This window comes from Pipra filicauda, unplaced genomic scaffold (genome assembly GCF_003945595.2).
Source record: "Pipra filicauda isolate LSUMZ 115617 unplaced genomic scaffold, ASM394559v2 scaffold152_size1767362_pilon, whole genome shotgun sequence".
Lineage (NCBI taxonomy): Eukaryota > Metazoa > Chordata > Aves > Passeriformes > Pipridae > Pipra > Pipra filicauda.
In genome coordinates, this window is record NW_024104018.1 from 1575119 (window position 1) to 1594150 (window position 19032).

Consider the following 19032-nt stretch of genomic DNA (forward strand, 5'->3'; position numbering starts at 1 on the left):
ATGAAATAGTCAAGTCCTTATGAAATTAGGTCCTGCTTCTCTGGGAGGTACTGGGGTCTCTGCAGAGCCTTACCTGTGAGGTTCTCCTGGTCCTGGTCCACACGTTTGCGCTCCATCTCCACCACCCTCCTCTGGATGCCCCTGTAACTGATGTCACTGAAGTCCTGCATGTTCTTCTTCACCCTCTCGGTGATGGGGTCGGTGACCACGGGGGTGAAGCTCCCTTTGCTCTTCTCAAAGTCCTCGTGGTACTTCACCTGCAGGTTCAAATGGAGGGGCTGTGCTCTGCAGCTCAGCTGTGACCCCTGCTTCCCTCAGGCGAAGTTCAGGGAGTGTCCCAAACTTTGGCTTTCCCAATCCAAGGGGCCACAAGAGAGCCTAATCCCTTAAATGCTTTAGTGTGAAAGATTTGGGTCAGCAAACCTGTCCTTGAGCTGCCAACCAGGCTTATGTTTAGGTTTAACTCCCTTCCCAAGGTAAGGCCCCTCTGGAGCTGCCCTTACTGTGGAGATGTGTTTCTGGGTCTCCCTCACTCTCCTCATCTCCGGCGTGTCCAGGACGTAGGCGGCTTTTCCTTGGACCTGCTTCCGGAAACTGTCGGAATAAAGAACCTGCCAGGGGAGAACAAGGACAGAACCATGTCAGGATTTACCTCAGGTTAGCAAAGAAGGGCCTGAAGGAGGTCAGGTCCAGATTTTTATATGTTTTTTTTTTTATAGAGAACATCGGAAATCTCTTCCTGAAGAACCATCATTTTCTGTCTCCTGAAGTGTAAGAGCAGCAAAACCAGAAGAGACTTGAAAGCAACATGTTACTTGAAATTTAACTGTTTAAAAATCCCCCAAACTCCAGTTAATCACAAGGAGTATATTAAAGAATTCCATGTGCTTACTTCATCCCTCCAAGCCTCAACTCTGAGTGAGGATTTCAGGGATAAATTGTGATTTTAGTGTATTTTCCCTTTGGCTGAGCAGGACTCACCGAGCTGATGTTCTCCTGGTTCCGTTTGGCTCTTTCCATCTCCGGAGTCAGAGGGGTCGGAGTTCCCTTTGCCATGTGCTCCTTGTACAAAACCTGCAGAGCACAAACACGTGGACACAGCTCAGAATTCCAGGCAGAATCCCAGCTCTCTGGGAATGGGGTTATTGAAGCAAACCCAGCGCTGCAGGATGGAAAAGATCTCGGGAAACAAAGCGGCTGAAAAGTTATTGGCAAAAGGTGAAAAAAAAAAATCCGAGGGAAAATAGACAAAAATGAGGAAAACTGGGAAAATGAGGCTGAATTAGAGTGGGTTTGGCTCAGGGTGGTTATTTTGGATAGAAAGGCTTGGCTGTTCCCTCAGTACCGAGCTGATCTGTTCCTGGTTGCGCTTGACTCGCTCCATCTCCGGAGTGACCGGGCTGGGGGTGGCCTTCCCTAAGCCTTCCCTGTAGGCAACCTACAGAGCACAGAGGAATTATCACCAGGAGAAAACCAAAACCTGGGCTGTTACTGGTTTTAGAGTCAACACCGGCCGTTAGGAAAGGGAAGAAAAGTCAGGAAAAAGAGGATTAACAAGTTACACAACAAAAAAGTCTTTGTAAGAGGTGACTTGCTAAAGGGGAAAAATTAGAGAGTTAAGTAAAACCATGTTATTAAGAAGTTCTCTATCACATCATCTCCTGTTAAGCACTTCAGTGGGATCTTTGGGAAGTGTTTTCCTGGGGGAAGTACCGAGCTGATCTGTTCTTGATTGCGTTTGACTCTCTCCATCTCGGGGGTGATGGGGGTGGGGGTCGCCTGCCCCACGTTCTCTTTGTACAACACCTGTGGGATACACAACATGTATCCAGGGGCTTAAAAATCCCCAAATGGAGAGGGTTTGAACACAAAGGGTTACTTTGTTATCAAATTGCCAAAAAGTCAAACATTTAGTGCTGCCAGGAGGGGTGAGAGAGGCAGACTGGAGAGAAAAGCTGGGCTGTGGGGTTAACAGAGCCGGGCTCTATCCAGGGGCAGGGATGCTGAAGGGCCAGAGGCTCAAGGAAGACACCTCTGGCTCTACAGAAAACATTTCTTTAACAGTTACCTGCTTTTTTATGTATATTTTAAGTCATTCCTGACCTTTTTTGGGAGGGAGGTGGGAGTTTTGTTGCCACGCTGTCCCACATTCAGATGTCAGGGTTGGGTGTTTTTCCCTGAAGTCAAATTCCCCTGAAAATCTACTGAAAGTTGAAATACTAAATATAAACCTGAATATGCCTGAGCAGCCTGGTCTGGTGGAAGGCTGGGGTGGAACAAGATGGGATTTAAGGTCCCTTCCAACCCCAACATTCCATAATCTCCAGCAAGAGATGTCTGAGCTTGCCTGGACAGAACCCACAAACACACAAACTGAGTTGTAGAAAAGCCGTGAAACGGTGGGATCGGTTTAGAAGGAGCAATTAATCTGCAGAAAGAAACACATCTATTTTTTTGCCTGAACTCGGCTTTGAGTCAGGAGTTAGGCTGCCTGTTTGTTAGGCCAGAGGCAAACAAAGCCCTCCCCCGTTAAGTACCGAGCTGATGATCTCCTGGTTGCGTTTGACTCGCTCCATCTCGGGGGTGACGGGGGTCGGCGTCACTTTGCCCATGTTTTCTTTGTACAGGACCTGCGGGGTACAAGGGAGCATCCACAAGTCATTAAAAAAGGAAAAAGAAAATCCCAAAGGAAAACAAAGCAGAACGTTCAGCCCAGCTTTGGAGTTACACCGAGAAAGGGTTAGAGCTGGGGCACGGGAGGAGCTGGAGCTTGGCCATTAATCTGGGATGCAGGGATGGGCCCCTGCGTGGAATCAACTGCTGGAAACACACTTGGGGTGAGAGAAAGGGTTAAAAAAAAAAATTAAAAAAATCGACCAGAAAAAACAAAATCCACTCAAAAAGGGATTTTTTTTTTCCTCAGTAAAATCCTGCTTCAAACAGTGTTAAAGAGAAGCCGTTGGTTGTGTCGGCTGTGTCTGGAGTTAATAAGCACAGATTGCTGAGTGTTACAGTATGTTAAACACTTCATTCCAAGGTTTAGGAAGTGTTTTCCTGGTGGAAGTACCGAGCTAATGATCTCTTGATTGCGTTTGACTCTCTCCATCTCAGGGGTGACGGGGGTGGGGGTGGCTTTCCCTATGTTTTCCTTGTACAACACCTGTGGGAGGAGAGAAAGAGCCACAGAAAGCAACAGTGAATAAACAACCAGCTCTCCCTACACAGTTTTTTTCCTTGGATTTAGTTTCTCACGGCCCAGGGATTTTTAAAGCATGTCCTTTAGTAGAGTTTTGCAGCCTGGCTTTAACTCCTCAGAATAAATAGTGTAAGTAAATCATGTGAGATCTGCATCAATGAGCACTAAATACCACATGGAGGGGCTGAGAATGTTACAAAAATTTAAATTAATTGCTTTAAAATAAATGTCAGCACTGCAGAGAAAATGAGGGGAGTTTTAAGTGTTTTTAGGATTAGAACTGGGTATTAAAAATCACTCTTAAAATCAAGATAAACAGGAGCAAAAGTCAAGGTTTAAACCAGAGTAAGCCAGAAGTGGTCCCTGCTCTGAGCTGGGTCAGTGTTATTTTGGAACAAATCCACTTATTCAAAGTGTTAAAAAGTGGTTTTAGAGGGAGTTAAAGGGCAGTTTTTCTCTGGGAAGTACCGAGCTACAGATCTCCTGGTTGCGTTTGACCCTCTCCATCTCGGGGGTGACAGGGGTGGGGGTCCCCGTCCCCACATTCTCTTTGTACAACACCTGCACGACAAAGAGCATCCAAAAAACATCATCACCACTCAAAAAATCATTAAATCCATCATCTCCTGGGGTAGGGGAGCTTTTAGACCCCCCCTCTGCAGGGAGCTGGAAAGGCCCCTCCCTCTGCCAGGAGAAAAGCAGGACACAGTAAGTGAATGTATAAAAAAAACAACACTAAAAAAAGGAAGAAGGGAGGTGGAACAGGGAGCAAAACAGTTAAAGAAATATTCAGGATAATGTCAATAATTTGTAAATAATTTATAACTAACTCCATCAGTGAAGAAGTGGCGGGTCAGTAACGCTGGAAAATGGGAAGAGAGGATAAGTCGATTACATGGAATAAGAGTTGATTACGTGGAATAAGAGTTGATTACACGGAATGAGGAGAGGAATTGCCCATTTTTAAAGGAGGTTAGGGAGTGGTGTTTGGGTGCAGTGAAAGGGGGGCTGTTCCTCCCCACGATACCGAGCTGATGAGCTCCTGGGTGCGTTTGACTCGCTCCACCTCGGGAGGCACCGGGATGGGGGTTCCTGTTCCCAGCTCCTCCCGGTACAAAACCTGTGGGACAAAGGGCTGGTCACGGAGGGAACAGCAACAGGCACACGGAGGGGTTGGGAAAGTGCCTCCCACACACAGTTTGGGATAAAAAACAGGGATTAAAAACTCCTCAAAACCACACGGTGAATACGGATTCCCTCTGGGAGCTGGAACGTCATTGCTGCTCCTGAGCCGGACACCAAAGGGGCAACAAAACACTGGGAAAGTATCAAATACAACAGAAAAACAACAAATAAACCAATTTAATTCATTCCCACCCCAGCAGGTCCTGCTGACCCCACCCCAGCACGGCCACACCCAGCCAAGGCCCAAAGGAGTTTAGTTCTTGTGCATGAAGGAAGGAAAACCAGGGAAAAACCCACCACACGGAGCAAAACTTAAGGATTGTTGAGACCAAGAGAAGGAAAACAGGGTGGGGGTTTAAGAGTTAAAAAAAAAAAAAAAAAAAAAGGTAATCACACTCAAAAAGGTGAAATTCAATTATTAAAATGATATAATTAAAAAAAGGGAACAAGAACAATGTAAGTAATAATTACAAAGGAAAAAAAAAATCTCAAAGGACCAGGATATTATTTCTTGTGTAAGTTGATTACAGGGAAACAAGAATATTGATTGGTGTGTTAAAAAGTCTTTTAAAATAGATTAAAAGGGATTTTGTTTTGCTTTTCAAATTCCAAGATACCGAGCTCAAGTTTTCCTGGTTGCGTTTGACCCTCTGGATCTCGGGGGTCACAGGGGTGGGGGTTCCCGTGCCCAGCTCCTCCTTGTACAACACCTGGGGGGCAACAGGGTTAGAGTGACAGAAAAGAGAATAAAACCAACAGCAGGAACACTCCCACCAGGAGAGAGGGGCTCTGACACGCCCTGGAGAAACAGGGATTAAAAAAGCCCTGGAAATAAAAATCGTGTTTCAAACTCTGTTACACTGATAAGACCGAAGCTGAAGGGGGATTGATTTACATGGATATTGGGAAGGAATTCCTGGCTGGGAGGGTGGGGAGGCCCTGGCCCAGGTTGCCCAGAGAAGCTGTGGCTGCCCCTGGATCCCTGGGAGTGTCCAAGGCCGGGTTGGACGGGGCTTGGAGCAACCTGGGCTGGTGGAAGGTGTGAGGGTTGGAATTAGATGGGCTTTAATTTCCCTTCCAACCCAAACCAGTCTGAGATTCAATGATTCAGTGAATTCTATCAGCCAGTTAAACCTGGGGAGTACTTAGAAGACTAAAGTCTGATATAAATGCCAATAAATACATTATTGTCAATATTTGACAATAAATTGGCAATAAATACATTATTGTCCTTTCAGCAGCTGTGAGGGAAAACATTTTCCTGACCATAAGTGACTCATTGGAGGAGCAGGGCCTGAGGCACCTTCCTGAAACCTTTCCTGTACACACACCTCAACTAAGATTTTATATATATATTTTATATTTACATCTATTATTACTACTCCTCTCCTGTTTTCAGTGGCACTTCCTCACCTTTCCAAACATCCCAACCTCAGTGATTTTTTGCCTTCTAACGGTGCTACCAACACCCCCAGGGCAGTTCCCACCACCTGGGACTTGGGCCACTGCATCCCTGCAACAACATCCAACATTTCCCAAAGGAAAAGGCATCACATCCAACACAGAAGGAACAAAGGCAGCAATTCCACCTGATTTGCCCATCCCACACCAGCAGAGCACACGGGAGGGAGCAGAGTCGGGTCACAGCCACGGATTTGGGGAAGGAAATAAATAGTTTAGGTTTTATATGTGGTAAAAACCAGGGGAAAAAAAAACAATAACCAAGGGTTGAAGTGATTAATAAAAGGAAAAGCAGAAAATAAAAATATGGGAAGAGAAAGACGGGAACAGGGAATCTAAAAATCATTAGTGAGGTGGATCCAATTGAAAGAAATTACGGAGGAAAAAAATCTCAAAACACAAGGAATGGGCTGTTGTTGTTGTTGTGTGAATTGATTACAGGGAAATAGAGCAGCAGAATTTGGGTGTTAAGAGTATTTTTGAAAGAGATTAAAAGGTTTGGGGTTTTTTTTTTGCTTTTCAAGTTGAAAAATACCGAGCTCAAGTTTTCCTGGTTGCGTTTGACCCTCTGGATCTCGGGGGTCACAGGGGTGGGGGTTCCTGTGCCCAGCTCCTCCTTGTACAACACCTGGGGGGCAACAGGCAGTTCAGGACAAAAAAACCTGCATTTGGTGGAGGTAATTCTTGTGATTTTATGCCCATTAAATATACCAGAAAGCAGGAAAAATTAGGAAGGATCAACCAGTTAATAATTGTGATCAATTAAACCCAGAGGAAGGGACAGCTGGGAATGTGCATCCAACTGCTTGGAGCAGAATAATAAAAGGATTAAAGGGAAGGAATGAAGCAAATTATATTAAAAAAGTGGTTTTAAAAATGCAAAATACCTTAAACTGCAGGAAAAAAAATTAATGGACATCAAGCACTGAGTGTTATGATTACAGGAAAAATATTTCAAAAAATAAGTACATAAAATATAACAGAGTAATTAAAAATGTAATAGCAGAAAGGAGATGAGTTTATAAGTTAATTAGAATTAAAAAAAAAGCAAAAGATACCGAGCTAAAGTTCTCCTGGTTGCGTTTGACCCTCTCCATCTCAGGGGTGACAGGAACGGGGGTGCCAACCCCCAGCCCCTCCTTGTACAACACCTGGGGCAGCAGGAAAGTAAAATCAAAGGAGAAAGGGGATAAAAAAGGAGAAGGGGAAAAAAAAAGAGAAAGGGGGAAAAAAAAGGAGAAAGGGGAAAAAAGGAGAAGGGGAAAGAGGAAAAAGGGGGAAAAAAGGAGAAAGGGAAAAATAAAAAAAGAAGAAGAAAAAAAAAGGAGAAGGGGGGAAAAAACAAGAAAGGAAAAGAAGTTAAAAAAGGAAAAGAATGAAAAGAGAGAAAGAAGAGCAATAATTTAATACAGGGAAACATCAAAGTATGAAAAATGGTGTTTTTCCAGCCTTGTTCAAAGTCCAGCAAAGAACCTTCAGTGAAAACAGGGGGCTGAGGTTCCACTGAGCTTTTTTTTCCACTGGGCACAGAAATGTGGGAGTTCTAAACTACCTGGAACCCCCCCTGCAAAGGATTCCCCTACTCAAATGACAGACCTGGCACGAGCAGTTTTGGCTCCAAGGATTCCAAACTGAGGCAGCTGCAGGACCTCAGGGATGGGAAGTGCAGCAGAACATTTACCAACAGGGGCTTCTCTGAAATGGCCTCAAGACAGGACTTATTTCATGTCTGAACTGAGCCAAAATGAGCCATAAACTGCTCCAATGAAAGCAGGAATACTGAACAAAATGATGACACAGTGGCCATTTGACTGGGAAGTGTCAGGAGGAGAAATGATCCAGATCAATATTCCTCCCTACAGCAATTTTTCCATCTATATGCAATTTTCACCACGTTTTCATATGCAGTGACCTGGGAATGCCACCTGGATTCCTTAGAAAGACCTGGGGGTATAAGAGAGCAGCCAACACAGCAGAAATTCCAACTCAAACCATTCCATGATTCCCTGAGCCAGGAAGGGTTAAGGGTTCATTTTCCATTGCAGAGGTGAGGCTGGAGATGTTGGAAGGGTGGGTTCTGTTATTGAGGACAGTGACACCACTCACACTACTAACAACTCCTTGGGAATTACAACAAGGCAGCACTCAACTGCTTGAATGACTGAGGTTAAAATCTCCCAGCTGGAACAACTGAGTGACAGGTTAAATGAGGGAAAAATGAAACTATCAGGATCCTGCCAGGGTTTCAGTGATTCCATAAGGGAAGGGCTGCTCCAAGGTCAGCCAGGCATGGGAAGGACGGTGTCAGTGGAGGAGCTGAAGGGGTCTGACTGGCATTTGGAAGGGCAGTACCGAGCTGATGTTCTCCTGGTTACGCCGCACTCGCTCCATCTCCGGCGTCACCGGGGTCGCGGTGCCCGTCCCTAAACCCTCCTTGTACAACACCTGCGAGGGACGAGACAGTGCCCACAGAAACCCCTCAGCACAGGCACAACCACCACGGCTGACCCTTCCCTGGGTTATGCTCAGCGTTAGATCACCTCTTAATTCACTTCACACTGGATCCAGAGGCAAATATTAAGGAAGAGGCTGATGGGGATTATTCTGTAAATAGGTGATGGGAGGGAAGAGAAGATAAAGGGTCGAGATAAACATGGGGAGAAACACCACGTTAAATTCGGTTTTGGTTCGCGTGGAAAGGTGTGAATCCCCCAAAAGCACAAACAGGTGGGATATCAATGAGTTAAGACACTGCCAGGCCAAAGCCAGGACTAAACCCCTGAGGGAGGAGGAGTGTTAGGGGGTTACAGAGCAGGATTATAACAACAGCCGTTGTTACAAGTCCCGGGGCCGGTACCGAGCTAATGTGCTCCTGCGTGCGTTTGACTCGCTCTATCTCGGGGGTCACGGGCGTGGGGGTGCCCGTGCCCAGCTCCTCCTTGTACAACACCTGCAGGACACAAGGGCACAGAGTCACGGCATCACTGAGGCTGGAAAACACTTCCAAGGTCATGGAGTCTCCCCTGTGATCATTCCTCAGCCCAGAGCACTGAGTGCCACGGCCAGGCCTTCCCTGGACACCTCCAGGGTGGGCACTCCAAACCTCCCTGGGCAGCCCCTGCCAAGGCCTGACCACCCTTTCCATGAGAAATCCCTCCTGGTGTCCAACCTGAGCCTCCCCTGGCACAGCCTGAGGCCGTTCCCTCTCCTCCTGTCCCTTGTTCCCTGGGAGCAGAGCCCGACCCCCCCCGGCTCCCCCCTCCTGTTGCAGAGATCACGACTTCCACAAGAGCTGCCCTGGGACAGAGAATTTCCCTGGGATCACATGGAAATAGTGCCCAGTTTCTGTCCCTCACTGTCTGTACAAGCCCAGCCACCAGCTCAGCAAAGTGCTCTGACTTCAGTGTGTTCAAGCACCTCAAACACTTCAAGGACAAATATCCTCCTGACCCGAGGTTTTGCTTTTCACCTTAGTTCAGGAACTATAACAGTATTATTTTTCAGGCACTCAGCATTTCTGGAGTCTCTTTGATGGTGTTAATCTTTTATAACCATGTTTAATCCACAAATACTTAATTGTGGGCTTCATTCATTTTGATTTCTGTGCCTGTTTGTTTGCAACAGCACTGCTTTACTGTGGGTTAGATCTCTAGTAAGGAAAACAACTCTAGTTGTGAGAGGAAAACTCTCAACTAAGGATAACAACTGTTATCCCTCATGTTATTAAGTTTGATTTCAAAAAGATTGTATTTTTTTGTGGAGGGAGTTGCGTAGGAGAAACCTGGGTTGGTTTAAACCCCAACCACATAGAAATACATGACAAATGCATTCAGGGCTCTTCCTGCAAGCAGTAAAATACTTGCAACAAAACAAGGTAGGTAAAAAAAAAAACAAACCAGCAACTTTTAGTGCTTGATATAATTGAAACAATGAAAAAAAAAAAACAACCAAAAATAAAGCAATCTCAGCAAGGGAAAATGAAACTATGTAAAAGGTTGGGAAAAAAATTGAGAAAAGAACTCAGTTGTGCAAAAATGAGCTGGGAAGCACATTGTTGTGGCTGTTAAAATCTACACTTAGATAAGGGAACAGCCAGGTTTTGTTTTCCCTTATTTTGTGACTATAAGGAAGCTCCATTTGGGTTTTTTCCACAAAGTTCTCCCTACCTGATCCATTTTTTTTCAGACTAATTACAACACAACCCAGGTAATTTTTGCTCCTACTTGTGTGTTTAGAAAAGGTCACAGAATTAATGCAGGAAGTGACCGACTGTGATCGAACTCAGGGATTTAAGCTCCCTGCTGCTCAACCCAAGGATTTGGGAGACTCTTCCCAACCCTAAAACCAACAGCCAAGGAGCAAAGGCTGGAGCTGTGGGTGGGGTGGAGGGGGCACAGACAGGGCCATACCGAGCTGATGTGCTTCTGGGTCTCCTTGACGCGCTTCACCTCCGGCAGGTCGGGAATGGGGGTTCCCTTCCCAATGCTCTCCTTGTACTTGATCTGCAGAGGCACAGACAGCAAAAAGGGGTTACACTGAAGCACTAAATGGATTCATTATGGATACAGAAAGAAAATTTTTCTTTCCTGAGCTCGTGGAGAGTGAGAATTTAAAGGATCTCGTGGGCTTGAACTGGTAAAGGATTCCCATCGCCTTGCCAAGAAATCTGGGACAAGGCAACTTCAGCTGCTGAGTCCCTGGGAATGGCACTGGAAGGGTTTTATAAAACCAGCTGGAACCCCATTCCATTTGGTCTTTCTACCAGTGAAAGGAGAATTTGGGCTGTGCAAGAATCCCTCGTGTTCAGCCAAGGTGAGAGTCCTCACCCAACATCCCAGTGCTCTCTGCATCTCTGCCTGGGCACAGCAAGGGAAAATGCACCTCACAACAACATATTGAACACATTCTGCATCAACAAATTGGCTGAAATGTTAGTATTTTAGACCAAAGTGACACCAGCATTCCAAAAAAGCAGAGAAGAGATTTATGAGTTTGGAAAGAGAAGGACTATGTATAATTATTCCAATTTTAGAGTGCTGCAGCTTTTGATATCATGTAAAAGCTTGACAAGAGAAGCTTTCCCGAGGCTGGGGGCACTTGTTGGCCCTGGCAGCTCCACAGACAAGCACAAGACACGGACAGAAAACTGGATCCAGAGGGTCCTGAGCAGTGGCACCAGGAGCAGCTGGACACAAGTGACCACTGGGGGACCCCCAGGTCAAAACTGGGTCACCCTCCCGGGGGACCTGGATCTGGGACAGAGGGTGACAAAGCTGGGAGGGTTGGTTGATCCAGCCAAGGGTTGTGCTGCATCCAGAGGGACAGGGATGGAGAAAGGGGCTGAGAGGCACCTCAGGAGGTTCCACAGGGGGGAATTCAAGGTCCTGTAATGGGGAGGAACAGCCCCGGGCTGGGAATAACTGGCTGGGAAGCAGCTTTGCAGAGGAGGATCCTGAGGACCCTCACGGCAAAGGCCAAGGTCCTTCCATCCCAACCCATTGATTCCTTGGGCTTTTGATTCAGGAGGGCATTCCCAGCAGGCCAGGGCAGGTGATCCTGCCCCTCCACTCAGTGAGGCTGCAACTGGAGTTGTGTGTCCAGCTCTGGGCTCCCCAGACATGGAGTGACTGGAGAAGCCAAAAAGATGAGTAGGAGACAGGATCACCTCAGGCATGAGAAGAGGCTCAGAGAGCTGAGACTCTTCAGTTTGGAGAGGATGTTCAGGGGGAACTTCTCAATCTGTAGAAATGCCCAGTGAGAAGGAATAAAGGGGAGGGAGCTGCTCTTTTTAGGAGCTGTCAGTGACAGGACAAAAAAATAAAACAAACCAAACAGAAAAACCTAACCCCTCCCCTAGAAAGAAAAAAAAAACAACCAAACAAAAAAACCCCCAAAGACCAAACAAGCAAAAAAAACCCTAAAAAAAAAAATAAAATTCTAAACAAACAAAACAAATAAACAAATAAACCAAAAAAAAAAAAAAAAAAAAAAAAAAAAAAAAAAAAAAAAAAAACACCACCAGAAAATTCAGTCTGATCACAGTAAACCACTTTTTAACTGTGAGATGGTCACACAGACACTGGAACAAAATTGCCTGGAAAGGCTGTGGAATCTTCATCCTGTAGGATACTCAAAACCCAGCTCATCCAAGCAACCTCCAGACCCTACTGGAGCAACAGATGCTCTCAACAGGTCCCTTCCAACCTAAATGATTCTTTGATTCTGTCCAAACAACCTTTGGGGTGAGATTAAAATGCTGGCAAGAGCTCTCGTGGTTTAGAAATGGGTTGTAAGTAAGAAACTGAGTGTTAATCATTAGAAAGATGACTGTTAAAGTAAAAAGGAGAGGCAAAAACTTGAAGAAAGTCACCCTCAGCTGGGTGGGGTTATTGCCAAACCACTGTTAGCAACATGAGAAGAAAAAAAAAATAGAAAAAGAAATATTATTTCAAGAGGAATTAGCAGTGGTAGAGGATTAAAAATCAATTCTTTTGTACCGAGCTGATATTATCCTGGGTTTGTTTAACTCTCTGCATCTCTGGTGTCTTTTCAATAGTGGTTCCAGTTCCAATATCTTCTTTATACAAAATCTTAATATTTAGAATGAAGACAACAAGGTTAAGCATCCAAAACACAACATTCTTGCTCTTAAGAGAGTGAACTGGGGCACAAAGGATCAGCTCTAGTCACTCCCTGTTGCCTCGCTGAAGTCTCAGCACCATTTGGGGGAAAAAAAGGGGCTGATTGTTTATATTTGATGCATTTTAAGAAGAATATCATTGATATAATAAATCAAACCTATTTCAGTAGAATATCTGAGAAACCTGGGCTAGTGGAAGGTGCCCCTGCAGGGGGTGGGGCGAGATGGGCTTGAAGGTCCCTTCCAACACAAACCATTCCATAATTCTATGATCCAAACATTTGTGGGCCAATTTTAGGATTGAAGATTGTAATTTGCTCTAATTTGTTTTACACAAACGTTTTCCCCTTTGTTGTGTGCTTTAATAAGGGTGCTGGAGGCAAAGTTCTACAACAGACTTGAGGAACTTCACGGCAACATGGAATGGGAAACAAGTCAGGCAGACAGTGCACGAGGGGCCACAGGACAAAAATGCACTTACAGGGTAACAGGACAAAAGGAATACTAATTAATTACTAATGAATACTAATTAATTACAGGAGTGACTGTTTAACTATATCACAGCTATGTATGTGAAAAAGTCCAATCAGGGTACTCCGTAAAAAAACAGGTGGTAAAAACACTCCATAAAACCCAACTAAATCTACTGGACCTGGAAGAGGAGAGCCAAACCCAGTTATTTTATCCAGCATTAAACTGGATTTTTGGGGACAACTGAGGACACAAAGTGACCCTACCGAGCTGAAGTTCTTCTGGTTCTCTTTCACCCGCAGCATCTCCGGGGTGTCTTGGACAACTGTGACTTTTCCTTTGCTGTTCTGAAGGTCTGACTGGTACTGGAGCTGTTGGAAAAGTTCAAGTAAAATGTCAAACGTTGACTCCATCCCATAAACCTTTACTTGCAGAGTTTTCTTTGAGGCTGAGAAAAAAAAAAACCAAACAACTTTGTATTTCTGTACTTACTATGCTGAAGTTCTTTTGGTTCTCCCGGACTCGCTGCATTTCTGGGGTGTCTGCCACAGGCACATAGTGTGACATGCTCTTCTCTGCCTCCTCCTTGTATTTTTTCTAACAGAAAATCCCAAATACATTAAAACAGAAACCACAGAAGCAGTGATAAGCTGGCATTACTTATTGCTGTACAATGCCCATCGTTATGAAGATGTGAGTACTCCTCTGCCTGCTGTAAACTGAGATTATGCCTCTGTGTAATTAATTTAAATATTAGGTTATTAAGGAGTGGAAAATTAAGCTAAATCCACGCAGAAAAGAATTAGCTTTGGTATTGCAGAGTATTACACAGCATTAAAATCAATTAATTTGATTATTGAAATGGAATTTCAGAGTAAGATGCCACATCACAGCTCTAGAGAGATTTGCTTCCTGGTGTAACCTGAAAGGTGTCAGAGGTGGTTATTCAGGTGTCCAAATTAGTATTTTGTGGCCAATGAACAGTGATTAGGTCGCTTCACTCGAGATACCTGGCTGGAAAGGTTCTTGACCTGGTGGGCATGAATAATCTCTGGAGTATCAACAACACTGGTGTAGTTGGCTTTCTCCATTTCTGCCAATTGTTTGTATTTGATCTGTTGGGCAAAGCTCAGGTTTAGGTGCCTCAATCATCTCTGCACAACAACTTGCACTGGGTTTAAGCACAAAGAACTGAGGTTTCCTTTAAGAAGAGCCCAGGTGACAGCTCAGGGTCCCCCCACACACCTGGCTGGCGATGTCCGTGGCGTTCTTGGCCCGCACGAAATCCGGGGTCTCCAGAGCCAGCTCTGTCAGGCCTTTTCCTCGGATTTCCAACTCCAAGGCTTTTTTGTACTCTTTCTGCGGGGGAAGACAGGGAATAGATCATGGCAGTGGGAAGGAAATACCTTCAGCAACTTTCATGAGCACACCTCAGAACAGGAATAGTACCAATATCAACTCACAGTTCAATCCAGTCACTTCAGGGTGCACTTCATGACTTAGATCCTGGCTTAGTCCCTTGACTGATTTAGGCAATGGGCTAATGACCTAAATGAGTCCCTGGACTGATCTGACTATTGATCCCAGCACCTGTTTCCCACCTGAATTTTTGGCAGTGACTGCAAAGCCACAAAAGAGCTCCCATTTTGATCCTTAGTCACCCACTCATGTTCTTTTTATCACTCTACTCAGGAGTTTCTAGGGAATGACAAAGTTCATTCCTCCCTCAGTGGGAGGGTAGATTTAGATGGGATATTGGGAAGGAATTCCTGGCTGGGAGGGTTGGGAGGCCCTGGCACAGGTTGCCCAGAGAAGCTGTGGCTGCCCCTGGATCCCTGGAAGTGTCCAAGGCCAGGCTGGACAGGGTTTGGAGCTGATCTAGAAGAAGTTATTCCTTTCCATGACAGCTGGAGGATGTTCCATCCACTCAGGAATTTTCCAAAGAGCTCTGACATACCTCATTGAGGATCTGAGTTGCATTCTTGGCTCTCAACATCTCTGGAGTCTCCTCCAGGGCTGTCAGTCCTTTCCCCTTGACACCTTCCTCCAGATCCTTCTTGTACTCTTTCTGCAGGAGAAGAAGGAAAAAACCTGCAAATCCAGGCTAAAGGGAGCTCTGCACTCTACCACTTAATAATATATAAATAAATAATGATAAAAAATAATAAATAATAATAATAATTAAAAGAATTAAAGTAAAAAGAACCACAAAAGCTCCAAAAGAAAAAAAAACAGATGTGGAAAACAAGAAGGAGGGAATAAAGCACAGAGTTGCTGGTACCTCACTGGCTATTTTGGTTGCATATTTGACGTGTAACAGGGATGGTGTGACCTCCAGGCCAGTCAGGTTCCTGCCCTTCATGGACTCCTCAAAGTCCTTCTTGTATTCTTTCTAATGAAAGCAAGAAGGAGGAAAAAAAAAAGGCAAAATAGCAAGTGTTTATCACAGCATTTTTAATGATGTGAAAAACTAGTGGGAGGATGGAGCAGGAATTAGCATTAATGACACTATTTGAGGGCACCTAAAGGAATAAATCCTATTTTCACCGAAGGTTATGAAACAGCTCATTGCTTTTCAATGGAAATATGACCAGATCCTGCCTTTATTTTTTTATTTTTCTGCTTATTTGTCCGTGTAGAGAAAATACTTAAAGGAATCACTCCAACACAATGACTTCTATGGCCCTATAAAGATATATGGCCAAGCCTCCATCTGTGCCAGAACAAGATTATACTTCAAATAAACCCAACAAAACTGCTCAGGGAAATGGAGTGACAGGTCTGGGACAGCAGAGACACACAGGGAGTAAAGGGCTTCCTCAAAAATGGAGCTTTGAGGTGAAAAAATAACCAGGGCACTTTCTGTGGGCTGTGATAACCAACACACACTGTATTTGTTTTGTAAAGTTAAAGGGAGATGTATTTCATGTTACATTTCTTCCTCAAAGACTTGTTTAAGTTTCATTTACTGAGAGCTTCTTGCTAAAAAAATAACAGATAAAAACCCACTTTACTGTGACACAGGAAAGCTTCAGTGGCATTTCATAACCAGTGTAAAGAAATCTGATGTAACTGTAATTTTTCAGTCTCTCAGCATGCACAGAATGCAGGTATAACTGCCTATTAAATCTCTATTAAAGTTTAACTATAAAAAAATAAATTGCAGGATTTTTTTTGACCATCAGTACTGATTTTGACTGTACCTCACTCTGCATGAGCTGGGACTCCTTTGCTGTGAGGTATGTTGGAGTCTCAAAGTCCAACATGGGTTTTCCTTTTTCCTTCTCATACTTCTCCCTGTATTTCACCTGAGAAGAAAAGACAAAAAGTCACCCTCCTAAATAATCCAAGATCCAATTCACTGACTAATATCTGCTCACTGACAACAGTTCTGTGGTAAAAAATTAATGTTTAATACTGTTTACCTTCCTGAAAAGTCTATTACTGACCATCAAATTTCAAATTTGGCGCCCAGGAAGGAAAATGTCCACAAAGTTGAAGATATTCTTCCTATAAATTACATTATTCAGCCTTTAGAGCATCGACTGTTGAATGAGATGTCACTGAGTCAGAGCCTGATCCCAAAAAGTAGTGACTTAAAATTTAATTTTAACCATTTTCTTACAGTCCTTTGTTATGTGGCCTTTTTGCTCTTCCATGCCTTGAAAATCCCTGGAAGTGTCCAAGGTCAGGTTGGAGCAACCTGGGCTAGTGGAAGGTGTCCCTGCCCACGGCAGGGGGTGGGACTGGATGGGCTTTGAGGTCCCTTCCAACCCAAAAAATCCTGGAATTCCATTCCATGCTATAACCTTTGTGTCCTACCAGCAATTTTCCTCTTGCTCTACAGCCAATAAATACTTGGAATAGAGAGGATTAGAGACCAAATCAGAGTATGAATTTCTCTGGAATGATTCACCATTTTATTCCAGAGGGGAAAACCAGACACATTTAATAGTCGTTTGGGTTAAAATAATGTTGGATGCAGAAAAGGAATGGCAAAGGTCTCCTTGCACTTGAATAATTAAAGCAGTTGAAAATACAACTGTGAACAACAACCCTGATTCCTCCAGTTTCCAGTTTTTCTGTGATTTCCAGGTCATTTTTCTATAGGAAAATCCCCCTGATAAATGTATTATTCACTGTAAAAAAATCCATGCACAGCAGGGGTGAGGAACTGAGACTGACTGTGGAATGAAGGTATTTTATCTGTATATTTTCTGTGTTCTACTTGCAAATGTGCAGATATTTCTCATGAGGCAGCGTTGGTAAAGCAGAGAGGGATTGTTAGAGACTGGAGAGAATTTCCTGGGAGGATTTCAGGGATGGATATTTTTTGGGATAAGGACAAACACACGACCAACTTACGTGGCTCTGGAGTTCTGATGCCTCCCTGAGATGAACCTGCTCAAGATTATCTGGCACCACATGGTAGTGACCCTTACTCTTCTCATATTGCTTCTTGTACTGGTACTGAAGGGAAGGTGTCAAAAATCATCTCAATAAAAAAAAAATCCCTCAGAAAATTTACTTCTCAGGTCCAATCAAAGCAACACTTCAATGGAACATCAAAGAGAAATTAGAAATACAAGAAGCAAAACAAAAAGCAAGAAGTTTAGAAGTGATTTTGGAAACTGGGAGTTAAAGGTGTGGGTTATTTTTTTTTTTGGGTTGTAACAAAGATTTTGTCAAAACCATTAAAAAAAAAGAAAAAGGAAAGAGAAAACACAGCAGATAAAAGAAAAGGCTGTACAAAGATACGTTTTTTGCCTTTTCTCAGTAAAATTCTCAATTATTTTGTTAGGCATAATCATGGAGGTTTATAACAGGGGGATATTAAACAAACATGAAAAGATAAAAAAAAACAGAAAAAATTAAAGAATTTAAATATATTAATCAGTAAAGAAAAAAAAAAGGCATTTGTTAGTGTAGTGCAACCAGTTAAAGTGGGATAAAGAATCAATCCACTAAAAATTATCAAAGGATTTGAAAGATTTCCCTTCCCAGAGGACAAAAGTGGTGAAGCTGCTGGTTAACGAGGAACTAATAATTAGGAGGTGGAGGAAGAGATCACTACCAGGTGACGTCCCATGGGAACAACACGGGGAGGAGCTGTTACAGGAGGAGTTAGCAGAGGGAATTCCCTGTGGGATTGGGAATTAGGGGTGAGTTAAGGGTCTTACAGCGCTGGCGAGCTGGCTCGTGCTCAGCACGTGGTTCATGATCAGCGACTGCGACATGTCCGTGACGGGCTTGTGGAGCTTCTTCAGGTCAGCTTTGTACTTCACCTGCACGTCGGGGGGGACAAACCACCTCAGGAAACTGGGCTGGGGGGGGGTTTAGTAACACCAAGGAGGTTTTTGGCAAAGAAATCTGAACTTCCCCCCTCAGGGCAAAGCACAACCCCCCCGTACCTCACTGGCCATGTTGTGGGCGTCCTTCATGGTCTTGTAGATTTTGGCCTCCTTTAGGTCATACTTTGGCTTCTTACCCAACTCTTTGGAAAAGTTCTCCTTGTATTTCACCTAAATGGAAACAACCAGGGGTTACAACTGCTCTTGAGGACTCGCTTGTTTGGTGCAGAAGGCAAAGAGGCTCTGCTTCGATGGGGCTGCTGGGGAGAAGAACAGAAATGTAATAACCTGAAGGCACCCAGTGGAATAAAGGTTATAGCAAAGAAAACCTGACATGGAAAGAAAATCTACATCTGTATTTACAAAATACCACTTGAATGAAAAACTGCATCTCCTCAGTGTAAAAATAGAAGAGAGAATTGAGGTGCCAAAATAGAGCCAAATCCTGACCCTTGGACAGGAAGAATTTTACACTTGATGAGAACTGGCCATTGATTAAAGACATTTCACAAAGAGATGAAAAGAGAGGTATAATAAGAGTATAGCATAAAACAATTATATATATAAAATATATATTATATTTTATATATAATATATATATAAAATATATATTATATTTTATATAATATAATAATATAAGATGATATAATGTAAGAGGATATAATGTAATAGGATATAATGTAATGTAAATATAATATAATATAATATAATACGAGGATATATAAGGG

General features: G+C 43.8%; 1 protein-coding gene across 9 annotated transcripts in view; it reads right to left on the reverse strand.

Annotated features, from left to right (window-relative positions):
• The window catches only part of NEB (nebulin), a 96529-nt gene that overhangs the window by 3693 nt on the left and 73804 nt on the right, over window positions 1-19032 (reverse strand). For 2 of the 9 annotated variants that reach the window (XM_039379016.1, XM_039379011.1), the window contains 18 exons: window positions 18365-18475; window positions 18134-18238; window positions 17319-17423; window positions 16157-16261; window positions 15235-15345; window positions 14911-15021; window positions 14199-14312; window positions 13446-13550; window positions 13220-13324; window positions 12340-12432; window positions 10252-10344; window positions 3068-3160; window positions 2538-2630; window positions 1714-1806; window positions 1346-1438; window positions 982-1074; window positions 504-611; window positions 74-257 (listed from right to left, as the gene is read on the reverse strand). In XM_039379016.1, coding sequence (XP_039234950.1) covers window positions 74-257; window positions 504-611; window positions 982-1074; window positions 1346-1438; window positions 1714-1806; window positions 2538-2630; window positions 3068-3160; window positions 10252-10344; window positions 12340-12432; window positions 13220-13324; window positions 13446-13550; window positions 14199-14312; window positions 14911-15021; window positions 15235-15345; window positions 16157-16261; window positions 17319-17423; window positions 18134-18238; window positions 18365-18475 — 1915 coding nt within the window. Of the gene's footprint in view, window positions 1-73; window positions 258-503; window positions 612-981; window positions 1075-1345; window positions 1439-1713; window positions 1807-2537; window positions 2631-3067; window positions 3161-3664; window positions 3758-4998; window positions 5092-5414; window positions 6994-8194; window positions 8288-8699; window positions 8793-10251; window positions 10345-12339; window positions 12433-13219; window positions 13325-13445; window positions 13551-13963; window positions 14069-14198; window positions 14313-14910; window positions 15022-15234; window positions 15346-16156; window positions 16262-17318; window positions 17424-18133; window positions 18239-18364; window positions 18476-19032 lie in introns of those variants that run through there. The other 7 variants (XM_039379015.1, XM_039379008.1, XM_039379010.1 and 4 more) reach the window with 7 other exon arrangements.